The following is a 13,590-nucleotide window of genomic DNA, read 5'->3' on the forward strand; positions in this document are numbered from 1 at the left end:
GTAAGAGTGGGTTACACTCTCCAATTGGCAAATTTGGGGGTTTGAATTAATTTACTTGGATTAAATAAATAAAGCATTTGGAGTGGAGAGATGAAGACTGAAGAGTACGTGAAGAGAAACATTACATTACATGGGATGGCCGAGGAGGAGATTCGCCGGGAATCCCGCCACGGTGTTTAAAAGACGGACATTTTGTGTTTTTGTTGATGTACTTGTAAACAATGAAACACGTGTATAACAATTTTCTTCCGTACCATCCTAATTAAGCTTTTATTACAATTATTACAATTAAGTGCATAGCATGGTGTCAAAATTTGATCGAATCTTGCCATTTCCTTCCTTCAACTTCCAAATGTGAATTGTCTCACCACTTTAATAATAATGTCACAAATGGGTCAGGTTTCAATTAATGTCCCAAACATGTAGCAATCTTTTGGTTGTGGTCATGGGGATTGTTGAGAGTAATGTGGAGCAATATCTCACATCGAAAAATTAAAACTTAGCATATGTGCTTATAAGTCTTGAACTTCTCCATCCACTGCCAATTAATTTTGGATTGAATGCTCTAATTCTATCAGGGATGACACAACATGTATAGCTAGATCATGTATATTTGGAAATGAACACATATGCATTTTCTAGGCAGAATTTGTGATATGATGTTATATTTTATTCTGGTATGTATGATTATATGAAGGGTAATTTAAGTGTACCTTGGTCAACATTGTCGATTGTCATTAGCTAGCTGTGATCATCTTGTTTTTCTTCGTGGTTGAATATTTATTGCTAAAGCCTAATTAAGTCAACTGCTAGCTCGATATCATGTCTTGGTATTAGACTATTAGGTGATTTTAATGGCCAAGGGACACAGCTTAGCCAAAAAACTGTCCTGCGATCGCTAAAGGCCCAAAAGAGGAGTACGTTCAATACAACAGCACATGTATAATGTATCTTTCAGCTAGCTAGCATATATTGGAACAAATAGACTCAAACCTACTTATATCACTGCAGGCCAAGGCCAGCTGCTTGCGTTTCATTATCTAACCATACGCACGCATTTAAAACAATATGATGAACATATCTAAATCATGATATTATGAATTTTACATGTTAATATATGGCTAACATACAAGTCATTGTGATCAATTTATCATGAAGGATTCAAGATTGCAAGAGGTATGTCTTTTAGGCATCAACCAAAATTTAATGGGGTCCTTAGTGATAGAATTAGAGCATCCAACCCAAAACCAATTGGCTATGGGTGGAGAGGCCCAAGACTTATAAACACATATGCTAAGCCTTAGTTTTCCGATGTGGGACATTGCTCCACATTACTCTCAACACGCCCCCGCACGTGTGGCGATATTTTGAGCCTTACACGTGAACAAATTGTATTGGGTGACGTGGGAGCACGTGTGGCCGTTGGGCCTTACACGCGGATAACCAAGCTCTGATACCATGATAGAATTAGAGCATCCAACCCAAAATCAATTGGCTATGGGTGGAGAGGCCCAAGACTTATAAACACATATGCTAAGCCTTAGTTTTCCGATGTGGGACATTGCTCCACATTACTCTCAACACTTAGGAGACAGGAAAAAAACAGAACAAGGAATTGGTTAAAGAGAAAAAAGATGGTGGGGAAGAATGCATTCGGAGATATATATAATATCATTTGAAGGCACAGGCACTGCATAATCACCAAGTTGCACATTCGGATAGGCATCACTCAATTATTAAACCAATTAAGCTTAATCAAGATTTCTTGCAAATTATTTCAGGGCACTCAAACTCGATATACAATGAATTTATTCATTTTGTCTAAGATATATAACGAATTTGTAAATTCTGTTATTAACGAATGATACAAGATGTTTCTCTTATAGAGTTATAGGATCCAGATTCTTTGTTTGTTCGGGAAAATAGAGAGACCCAGATCGAGAAGTGTGATAAAGATTAAACCAGAGGACCGGACTCTGGAGTAACAACCATTATTTTATATAGTTGAAATATTTGTAATGGGAAAAGAGAAAATGTCCAAATTAGTGTTCTTGCCGATAGAATTGATACAGAAAAGGTACGTCTACTGCTGTTTAGGAATTGTCACTTCCATGGAAAACTCTGACGAGACTTGAGCGACCCATCACATTTAAATTAACTTTCAATTCTACTTGGTACGGTAAATTCCAATTATTAATCCTGGACAGTACCCCATATTGGTAAATTGATTCAAAATCCAAGGGCATTATGGTAATGAATAGCGCGTGACACACAATCGGGGGAGTGCCACTATTAGTACTAGCTGTTTTTATCATCAGAGTTTGAACTCTGGTATTGTTTTCTTGGTCTTCCTCCTCCTAGAAAGAGGTTCAGAAAAGTGGGTTTTGTTTTGTGGCTGGAAAAAAGAAAAAAGGTAATAGACCTAAAAGAGAAAAAATCCATCTGAAATCTGATCCTCTCTGCAGGCAATAATAAAGTTGACAACTTTTAGCTTCTACTTGGACTTTGTACTCACACTCACTCCTCTTTGGTGTGCTTTAGCTTTTACTATTTCATTTTGCCATTTTCTCCATCCTACAACCCTTTTGTAGTTTTGTTCTCTCACCCCCCGGCTTTTATTGCATTTGCCACTTTCTTCTTGGCCTTAGCCCCTTTTTTTTTTTTGGCCAGGAGCCCTTTAATTTCACACTCACTTACTCTCTCTCTCCATCCTACAACCCTTTTGTAGTTTTGTTCTCTCACCCCCCGGCTTTTATTGCATTTGCCACTTTCTTCTTGGCCTTGGCCCCTTTTTTTTTTGGCCAGGAGGCCTTAGCCCCTTTATTACTCTCTCTCCATCCTACAACCCTTTTGTAGTTTTGTTCTCTCACCCCCCTGCTTTTATTGCATTTGCCATTTTCTTCTTGGCCTTAGACCCTTTTTTTTTGGGCCAGGAGGCCTTAGCCCCTTTAATCTCTCTCTCTCTCTCTCTCCTGTAAATTTATGGCACATCGCTAATCTCATCCCAGACTAGTCATTACAAACTCAGTATTTTATAGTGAGTCCTGAATGGTGTGGGTAGGTAGGGTGCAAACCCTCAACAAAAAATGAACTTGAAAGAGATCAAGTCAGGGCTGAGTAGTCTTTGGAGGCCAAAGATTGGCCTCTTGAAGTTATACTTAAAAGACTACAGATGATCAGATTCAGTAAAGCCATGGTTTTGTTGTAATGACCATAAAAAAACAGCCTGCACTGAGGACATGTCCTGTTTACCATTATCATATCATCCATAAACAAGGATCAAAAGAGAAAGCTAGATCTATGAGATTTGCAAGTGCATTTCTCAAATGGTCAATCCATGTATCCATAAACAATATCATTATGCCCTATCATTTTTCATTCCAAGCTATTTAGTTAAATAGTTTGATTTAAAACTGTATTTTTCAAAGTGAGTTGCCAATCACCAGACCTTTTTAACTCTGCATCTTGCCTCTGCAAGCATTCATACAGACACTTATATATCATTAGATCAAATAAATGTAATGATACACTTAATGTAAGCTATCACAGGCATCCCAAACTCATAACATCAAGATGCAAAACTTGGAAGCTATCTTAGTCCCATTAGTTGATTCTATGCATACCCAGTCATACCGACAGTTGAGCTTGTGCGATTTGCTTTGTGAGATGTGGGAGGAGTAGTTGCCTTGGTGAAGTACATGTAGTAGTACACGTTGAGAATCATAGTTGCAACCACAAATACTGCACCAGCAATGAAAACACCTTTTCGCAATGTATCACAGGAGAAGTTCTGAGCATATATCATTCCGCGGTACTTAGTGTGATAGGCATTTTTTTTAGCACCAGCAATTAGACATGCTTCTGCAACCAGAAAAGTTACCCTGCAGATGCAGAAAATGCAACAAGTTTTAAAACTGAACTGGCGAGTTATGTGAAGAAGAACTTAGATCAAGTATTCATCCTAATGCCAAGTGCAAGTGAGTAAAAATTCAATCTAGGTAGCCATTAATCCAATGTCATCTGATTGCTACCCTGGCACCAAGCGGAGACCCGATCAGATGCTATGATTTAATATGATAATTGATAAGTTGTCTATCCCTAGTGCAGAATGCAGGATTTAGAGGCACTTTGGAACTCTCACCATGATGAGATAAAATATATAATAGTCCAAGCTCGATTTCCACCAGGGGCCAAGGGTCTTCCAAAACACATGAACTTTGTGACACCCATGAGTAGCGATTCGCCTGAGAGAAGAAACAAGAAACCACCCACTCCATAACCAGTTGCAACATCTGAGTTATAGACACAGTAAGTTTCATTCGTTCGATCATCTTTAACAATTTCACCCTGCCAGGAAATGAAGAACCTTTATAAGTTGATGCTACAAAAAGTTGACCACAAGCATCACAATTCAGCTCAAGATTCCAAAATGTCAACATAGATTTTGCCTGCGTACAGAACTAAACAAAAAAGTTTCAATTCCAGTTTACTGCTGGTCTGCAGAGGATATATGCATATGCAAGCTTACTACTATTCTCGAGGGTTACATAGGAATAATGTGCTTTACTTGCTACTACGTAAAGATTTTTCCAAAAAGCTACTATCTGCTAAAGATTTTAACATGAGCTAAAAGACCCAACTGATTAATGTCAATGCTATCAAGAATTAGATACTTCCGTTATAGATGCTTGAATATGATTTTCTGTTAAACATATCTTAATTCTGTATTTTTGTAATGGACATTCTATTACTTTTTGCTTGCTACGTTGTTATGAAACAAAGATAGAGACCTATCCCTAGCAACCAGTTCTCTCTCGATAAACCAGAACAGATAGCCTCAAGTCTAAAAACCTCATCATTAGTCCTACGAGAAATAAGTTTTATAGAAAAAAAAAAAATTAAGACAAAATTAGTCCTTTGACGCTTACACTCATTTGAGTACAATTTTTTAGATGATTAAAAAGTTTTTTCACTGTTTGGAAAACATGAACGTTTGAAACAATTGGACTACTGCAACATCACCAAACAAAGACAAAAATTGATTAACTAAATGGGACAAGCATATTGTAGTCACAATCCCCATGTGCTTCTAACATGGCAAGAAAATGATATCATAATTAATGAATGAACCAATTACCAAGTAATGGTTAGGAAACCAGACCCAGTGGACTAAAAGAGAATGAGAGAAATAACCAAGAATCAAGCAGAATAAAAAAAAATGAAAAGAGAAATTTTAAATTTCACCCTCTCCTTCAACTTTCTTTTGAATTCCACCTAGTTTTAAAGAGAATCATTAGAGGCGACCAAGGACTATTACGTATATTCTTCCACTCTCTTTTCTCCTCATCTTTACACCAAAAGAAGGAAAGAAAGAGGCATCTTTTGTATTCACCAGGGGTGAAACAAACAAAGTATGGGAAGTGACAAAATGTTGTTTAAGCTCAGTAGACAAAGTGCCTAACATGGAGAAATTCAAATTTCTTTGGAAATGAAAACCCCTGCATCTTGTTTTTGTCCAATTCAATGGAACATGATGGAGCACTTGATGCTTTGAGTTTTCAAAATGTAGAGATCGAGCAACCATATGCAGAGCTAATGAGGGTCAGAAATCATAATCAATTAAGGCTGATGAAATAACTTAAATTAATTAATCATTTATGGTCAGCAATGGCCAGCAACTTCTACACAGTTTTAAGTAATGATAGTTATATGAATAAGCGGAAACTCTTTAAGCAAAAATCTCAATAATCTCTTGAATGTTACAAGATCACAGATCGACAATAGCAACAATTCCCTTAAAGGAAGAAGGATCCACGACAGGCATCAAAAGCAACCTTCTTTATTTAGCGAAAGTAATTCAGTGAAAGTTTTTGAAATACGAATGGCATATAGAAAACCTCCACCCTTGTAGAAGCTTCAAGAATTCTACACTGAGTGACATTCTTTTCTTCATGGTACTGTTTTGGTAATTGAGTGACATTCAGAAATCAGAATCCTTATTTGTGCATACACTGCGGAAACCCCAAACTTAAAACTCACTCTAATAAAACTCATTATCAACAAATCCAACTAAAAAATTATCAACAAACCCATTTTTAAAAATGCACTGAATACAGCCTCTATCGCATCCCAGAAACCCTAATCCTTAGCAAAGCATCAAATACAGAAGTAACAGAACACAGGATCATATGAGAAATAAGCACTAACACAGAGATCAAGATACAAAACAAAGACAAGAAGATGCCTCCTCCAAAACTCAAACTTCAATTACAGTTCTAACAGTAAAAAGGAAAGTAGAGAGAGAGTGTTTGAAAAGGGTAAAAAGGAAAAGAGGGGTTACCACACTTCTTCGTCTCTCAGCAGCAATGGCGAACCCAAAGGCGACTAAGCACAAAACCACCACCAGAAGGTGCACCAAAGTTGAGCCCTTTCCTTCTGCCATGTCTTCCTTTGGTCTAGACCAGATGCTGTAGCGGCGTGTAGCCTCTGTACTGAGTTGAGTTGAGTCACACTGAGTGAGTGAGTGAAAGAACTAGCAAGTGACGACTTACTTTCCACGCAGTGTGTTAGTGCAAAGCATGCTGTGTATGAGAAAAGGAAGTGTCTTAGAACCACGCGACTGTCATAGAGCGTTGAACACACGTTACAGTCAAAGAGAAAGACTCCAAAGTACACCAAACCCGTTTCCTACTGGTACAGAAGTGTTTGCCACGCGTGGAAAGAACAGTGGTCATGCAATTACCATGAAAAACGAGGAGGCGGGTTTAAGTTTAAAAAGCATAAAGTTGCTCCCCGAGCGTTCCCACTTCTCTCTAGTGATTTACAAAAATGGAGGACTTTTTATTTTTTAATTTTTACTAAATAAAAAATATGGGAATTGAAAATCACACATCGTAATTTCCTAAAAGCTACGCTGGGTAATTTGGGTTCAAAACTTCGAAGTAATGTGTATAATTTAATTAGGCATGGGAGCTCTGCTTTTTGTCCAGAGGCAAATACGTCTGGGTAGGGGTGGGCACGGTGTGGTTCGGCTCACTTCACCCCGAGAACCATGCACAGCGCCATAAATTTTTTCTCGGTGTGGTTCGGTGTTGTAAACCGAACAAATTAGAGAAAAACCAAACCAAACCAAACCATTGCAAAGACGGTTTGGTTCGGTGCATGCACGGTTTTAAAATAAATACAACCTACTTAAAACAAAGTTAAGAACCTACTTAAAAGTTAAATCAAATACAACCTGCTTAACACTTAAAAGTTACTAGTTTACTACAACAACAAAAATAACTACAAGTCTACAACCAAACAAAGTTAAGAACATGCTTTCTTAATTTCTTTAGGCATTACAAGCCAACCAAGCAAAGTTAAGAACCTGCTTTCTTAATTTCTTTAGGTTTGTCTGATGACTTGAATCACTTGATGAGTGAATGTCTTCTTTTTTTTTTTTGTTGGAGAGTGAATGTCTGAATGAATATGTGATTTACTGATTTTGTCATTTTTTATTTTTGTTTTTGGTCTATTGACTTATTGAGTATTGACTCTATTGACTCTATTCTAATATTACAGACTTTACACTATTAATTATTTAATTAGTTTAATTTAGGTATGCCACTGTCTAATGAGTGATGAGTGATTTCTAAGTGATTTTGTGATTTTTAATTTGTTCTTTTTGTTTTTGGTCTATTACAGTATTTATGCATTACTCTATTTGTTTGGTTTTTTTTTTTTTTCTGTTTTAGTTATTTGGGGTTTCGTTTTGGGTTTGGATAGATTGGGGTTTCATTTGGAGTTTTGGCAAATTGGGGTTATATCTAATATAAGATTATAATCTGTAACTATATATATTATATAATCTATTTGTTAGTCTATTTGTTTGGTTTTTTTAATTTATTTTATTTGGCATTTCGTTTGGGGTTTGGAGAGATTGGGGTTTCGCTTGGGGTTTGGGTAGTAGGGGTTTCATTTGGAGTTTTGACAAATTGGGGTTATAAGTTATAAGTTATATCTAATATAAGATTATAATTTGTAACTATATATATTATATAATCTATTTGTTGGTCTATTTGTTTGGTTTTTTTAATTTATTTTATTTGGGGTTTCGTTTGGGATTTGGGAAGATTGAGATTTTGTTTGGGATTTGGGCAAATTTGGGTTATAAGTTATAACTATATATAAGATTATATATAAGTATATAACTACTATAGAGTAATTAGTATAATATATATATATAACTATATACTACTATAGTATATACTAGTCTACTACTATAATTATAGATTACTTATATAGTTATATATAACTATTGTAGTATGAATACAACTATATACTAAGTTACTAACTATATAGTTATATACTATGCATAAAACATTATTATATAGACTATAGACTATAGAGTATATAGAAATATAATACACTAATTTTATTATATAAGATATAACTAAAATTATATACTAAAACATTATTATATATATAATATTAAACTCATAGGGTTATATAAAATATATTTTAGGGTCTAAAAATAAAAATGTATAAAATGTGTATAAAATGTGAACAAAAATGTATAAAATGTGCATAAAAATATGTAATTATATTTTTTTAAAATTACTCGGTTTGGTTCGGGTTAAATGAGCATAAAACCAAAACCGAAACCATCCATATACGGTTTGGTTTGGTTTTCTTTTACGGTGTTGACTTTTCGGTCAACTCGATTTTTTTTCGGTTTTTTTACGGTGGGTTTGGTTTGGTTTTTCGGTGCGTCGGTTATTATGCCCACCCCTACATCTGGGGCCCCACTATACATTGTTTGTAGTTCCTAGTTTCCTACACACAAGTATTTCCCTAGTATTACCCCCCACATAAAAGCACCATAACTTGTTCAATAATGCTAGTTATCCCACATTTTTTTTTTTTCACATTTGTATTTCACCTAATGTGTCATTACTTTACTGAAAGGGTATTTTTTTTTTCTTTTTTAGGTTTTATTTTTTAATTTTTAATGTCCAATGTATGAATGTCATGTAAGATGGTATGAAATTATGGTATAAAAATGTGATAAGTGTAGCATTACTGTAACTTGTTTGTAGTCTCTGCATAGTCACAACCAGTCACAACCAGACAAGCGTCTGAATTTAAAGGAGGGCTGAGGGCATGACCATGAGGCATGAGACGAATGTTGCATGATATGGTCGCCTTTCTTTCTGATTTTGCAAGCACTCCCTTCAACCTTTATTCAGAATTATATAAAAACCCATAAACTCTTCCCATAATTAGGTGGTATAGTTAGTGCCTACATACTTTCTTTTTTTGTAAACTATATATATGTACCGTCTGGCTAAATTGAAGTGCAACATTTGATTAAGGGACATCAATACATAGAAATGCAAATTACCCAATAACGAAAATAGAAAACCAAATTGGAAGTTTGGAACCTTCCGATTTTCGACCATTTGTTCTTTTCCCTAAAAAAAATTTAAAAATTAGAATAAGCAATGGTTATTCCTTTTTAAAAGGTGCTTAAAGCTTTACATAGAGTTATAAGTTTGTATCCCAAATTTGTATCCATATACATGTGCGCGATTATATAAAATTCAAATTTGATATATAAATTTAAGGTCTATAACCTTATTCAAAAGATAATCAAGAATATAAAAAGACGCTAGTCTGTTGCAGTAAAGGCCATATAATAATAACCCAGTGTTGACTGAACTTGACTAGCCCAATTATGCAATGTCCATAGAGTAAGTCCAATATCATCTAAATATATGTCAAACCAGGGCTTGGGCCTTGCACCCATTTCCACACCTGTTGATGGATGGTACCACTTATCTCTTCAATCTGAAAAACAAACAAACAGAGCTGTAACTTCATGAAATCAAATATCGGAGGTACGTACTAAGTGGCAGGGGTAGTTCAACTTGGTGATGTGACATTATTGCGAATCATATAGCAAGCCTTACTTACGTAATTCCCATAAATAGAGAAAACTGAATGTTACAATCCTTTCTGAAAATAGCACCAAGAAAAATATCTCAGGCTCACAAAAAATCAAGAATCAAAATCAGGCAGAGTAGGAACTTACACCAATCCCAAATAATTCACTTCTTGATTCTTGGATTCAGATAAGATATTGGTGCATGCCACGTATCACAACCTGTGGAGTGTAGAACGATAAGCTTGTGGATTCAATTTTTCCTGATTATGTGGTCCAGCGCAATCCAAGGGCCAAAACATGTTCAAAAAAGTCTAGATGAATTTGACACCGCTAGATTGGAGCCTTGTCTGTATGGTAACAGAAGCTTGTGCATTTATGAGAATTTTATTATCAGTAATCCTACACTTATCACATTTTTATACCACAAATTCATGCCAGCATTTATACACGCTAAACTGACCACAGGGAAAGACCTCAAACTGACCACAAACGTAGTGGTATACATAGCAACGAAAGATATTTAGAGAGGAAACATGGCTTCTTCCATGATGTCATCAGCGAGCGTTGCCTCCCGGCTCAAGCCAGCATGGTTGCACCCTTCACTGGGCTCAAGTCGACCTCTTCTTTCCCAGTCACCCGCAAAGCCAACAATGATATTACCTCCACTGCCAGCAATGGTGGAAGAGTTCAGTGCATGAAGGTACACTCACTCACTTTATTTCATTAATGTGTACTTTGGGTTATTTTGCAGATTAGATTTTGTAATGAAGTATTAATTTGAATAGATTGAGTGTAGGTGTGGCCTCCAGTTGGAATCAAGAAGTTTGAGACTCTGTCTTACCTGCCTCCACTGTCCGCAGAGTCATTGGCCAAGGAAGTAGAATACCTTCTCCGCAACAATTGGGTTCCCACCTTGGAATTTGAGTTGGAGGTAATGCTTTCTTGGCTCTCTATATATCTCGCTCATTTTGCTTACTATAAATTGTTTCTTTCATTTCAACTAGTTATAATCTTTCTGAAAACGACCATCTGTTCTTGGTCAACTTATCCACTACTAATTTTCTCAAACTACCCGTTCTCACTTAGTTTTTACCCCTAAACAGGTGCTGGCTAAACAAGTTACGTAATTTTGTACAAGGGCCAATTTGTAAAAACTATTAAAAGGGTATGTGTAACTGGTAAGTATAGTTGACGCATGGTTAATTCCATTGTGAAGCAATGTTATTTTGTTGTGGTTTGTACAACATTACTCGCGAGTGGTGAAACAGTAAACTCCATTAACAATGTTTTATGTATGGATTGTGTAGCATCCATTCATTTACAGAGAAAACGGGAAATCCCCAGGGTACTATGATGGTCGGTACTGGACAATGTGGAAGCTGCCCATGTTCGGGTGCACCGATTCATCCCAAGTGCTCAAGGAGCTTGAGGAGTGCAGTACCTCATACCCCAATGCATTCATCAGGATCATCGGATTCGACAACGTTCGCCAGACCCAGTGCGTCAGTTTCATTGCCTACAAGCCCCCCGGCTTCTAAGTTCTAATCCCACCTACGCTTTGCTTTTCCTTCAATACTTTCATGTTAATTTAGATTGTTGTTGTTGGTTCATTCGTTTTGTAGCTTCCAATTTTTTTTCTTTTCTGTTTATTCCTTTTTCTCCTGTAATCCTCCGTTTATTTCTCTGATTTGATTTCCATCTGAAACAGAGCTATGTGAATGAACTTCACAATCTATCTATGTTAATTTCTGAATTTCAAATTACATGTTTAAGTATACCCAACAAAATGAAGATGATGATGCATGTACTTATACCCACTTAAAAGCTGTAAACCAAAGAATTTCAGGAGCATCGATCATCAAATATGTATTTGCATGGTGTGATCATAAATGCCAAATTGGTTGGTGTTTGCAGTCAAATGCATTCCATTGAAAAATAGTGGTCATAATTCCGGCCATCTGTTTATACAAACACTAGATGATCATATATAATACAGAGAAGCTACAATTACAAACAATTGCAACTTGATGGTATTCTGTTGAGCCAAATTGGAATACACAGTCGAATGAACAACATAAATCTGTGTGTGTCTCTCATATTGATGGGTTTGGTACCTCCTTGATGGTCCTTAATCCCCAAATATCATCATCCCAAACCCCATAACTAAACAACCCATAACGAGCTTCACCCATAAACTCCACGTCCCAAAATGGCAACCAAATTGAGCCCCATGACATTTGCTCATCCACCACACCATTCAAGCAACCCCAGTACTCCTCCTCATCCCCAACCCCCATCCCATGATTCTCAGCCCTGACTAAACCCATTGGCTCATGATCTCCACCAATATGATGAATATCCCTCCTCATCACTACCTCTTCCACCTTCCCCACCTCTTCTTTCCCCTTCTTCTCGACCCCTCTCTTGGCCTTCTTGCTTCCCATTGCCATTGTTGTTGTTGTGCCTTCAAACTTTGTAGCTTCCATGGCAGCACCACCATCCACACGTCTCTGCCTCTTCATTTCTCTTGGTGTAATTGGGGGGCTTAATTTCACTCAACGAAGAAAGCTGGTTTGGTTTTTATATAAGCAGTAAGCCAAACCAAAAAGATTTATGATGGGCTTCGTGAATGAGACGGCAAGAAGAAGATACTGATGATGGTGGTATATATATATAAATTATTTATATAAGATGGGAATTAATAGACGGTTGTTTTGGAACCTGGACTGCTTTTTCATTAGAGATGGATGGAGCACACAGGCCACAGAAAGTGTGAATTTTTGTAAAGCGTGTTCACGTAGCTCTTGTCGAGAGTAATGTGAAGTAATGTCTCATATCAGAAAATTAGAGTTTAGCATATGTGTTTATAAGTTTTGAACCTCTTCACCCATTGCCAATTAGTTTTGGGTTGGATGCTCTAATTCTATCATGGTATCAGAGCTTGGTTATCCGCATGTAAGGTCCAACGGCCACACGTGCTCCCACGTCATCTAATACAATTTGTTCACGTGTAAGGCACAAAATCTCGCTACACATGTGGGGGCGTGTTGAGAGTAATGTAGAGCAATGTCCTATATTAGAAAACTACAATTTAACATATATATTTATAAGTCTTGAACCTCTTTACTTATTGTCAATTAATTTTGAATTAAATGTTATAATTCTATCACCTCACCCTCCTTGAGCTACCAAAGGTCCAAAAAGGCCAAGTAGGCAAGTAGTGTCCAATAAGTAATGGCTTTCGTTTTCTCACTTCCGAGTTCCAAAGGGCAACTGGGCAACTAGCTTCTCACGGAGGCAGTCTGTCTGTTTGGTTATTTGGATAGGACCATTCTTCTGAATCTGCATCTGACGCGCTCTGTTCAATGAATTTTCAGTGATAAAAGGGACGGACTAGGTTATAAAAAAATATTTTCAAAATCCAATATAAAATTGCATTATTTAGAGAGAGAAAAATATCAAATAATCAACAACGAGACCAGTCGACCAGATGGGTTCACTTAAGTACTTAACCAATGTTATCCTGCACTGGGAATTGAGCTCTAGCGAGGTAACACTTGGGCTTTTAAAGATTTATTCTGCTTTTATTTTTTTTCTTTTTATCAAAAAGATCTTTTCATTTGTGCACTCAGTGACAGTGTGACACTGACTCCCCATCAATT

General features: G+C 36.5%; 3 protein-coding genes across 3 annotated transcripts; 1 reads left to right on the forward strand and 2 right to left on the reverse strand.

The window, feature by feature from the left end:
- Positions 1 to 3,449: 3,449 nt before the first annotated feature.
- On the reverse strand, positions 3,450 to 6,583 carry LOC147295446 (sodium/hydrogen exchanger (DUF1218)). The gene is made up of 3 exons (XM_086233392.1): positions 6,341 to 6,583; positions 4,142 to 4,347; positions 3,450 to 3,881 (listed from the first exon to the last, which is right to left on the reverse strand). The coding sequence occupies exons 1-3, from the start codon at positions 6,440 to 6,442 to the stop codon at positions 3,614 to 3,616; spliced, it is 576 nt and encodes a 191-aa protein (XP_086089518.1). The 5' UTR covers positions 6,443 to 6,583; the 3' UTR covers positions 3,450 to 3,613.
- A 3,863-nt stretch (positions 6,584 to 10,446) lies between these two features.
- LOC147295447 (ribulose bisphosphate carboxylase small subunit, chloroplastic 2-like) lies at positions 10,447 to 11,695 on the forward strand. The gene is given in 4 exon segments (XM_086230753.1): positions 10,447 to 10,495; positions 10,498 to 10,628; positions 10,725 to 10,859; positions 11,236 to 11,695. Coding segments are annotated over 4 exon segments (531 nt in total). The 5' UTR covers positions 10,447 to 10,461; the 3' UTR covers positions 11,467 to 11,695.
- Positions 11,696 to 11,856: 161 nt separating this feature from the next.
- Positions 11,857 to 12,659, reverse strand: LOC147295448 (uncharacterized). Its single transcript, XM_086230754.1, has one exon. The coding sequence runs from the start codon at positions 12,448 to 12,450 to the stop codon at positions 12,022 to 12,024; it is 429 nt and encodes a 142-aa protein (XP_086086880.1). The 5' UTR covers positions 12,451 to 12,659; the 3' UTR covers positions 11,857 to 12,021.
- Between the last annotated feature and the right edge of the window lie 931 nt (positions 12,660 to 13,590).

This window comes from Dryas octopetala, chromosome 2 (assembly GCF_963921425.1).
Source record: "Dryas octopetala chromosome 2, drDryOcto1.1, whole genome shotgun sequence".
Taxonomy (NCBI): Eukaryota; Viridiplantae; Streptophyta; class Magnoliopsida; order Rosales; family Rosaceae; genus Dryas; species Dryas octopetala.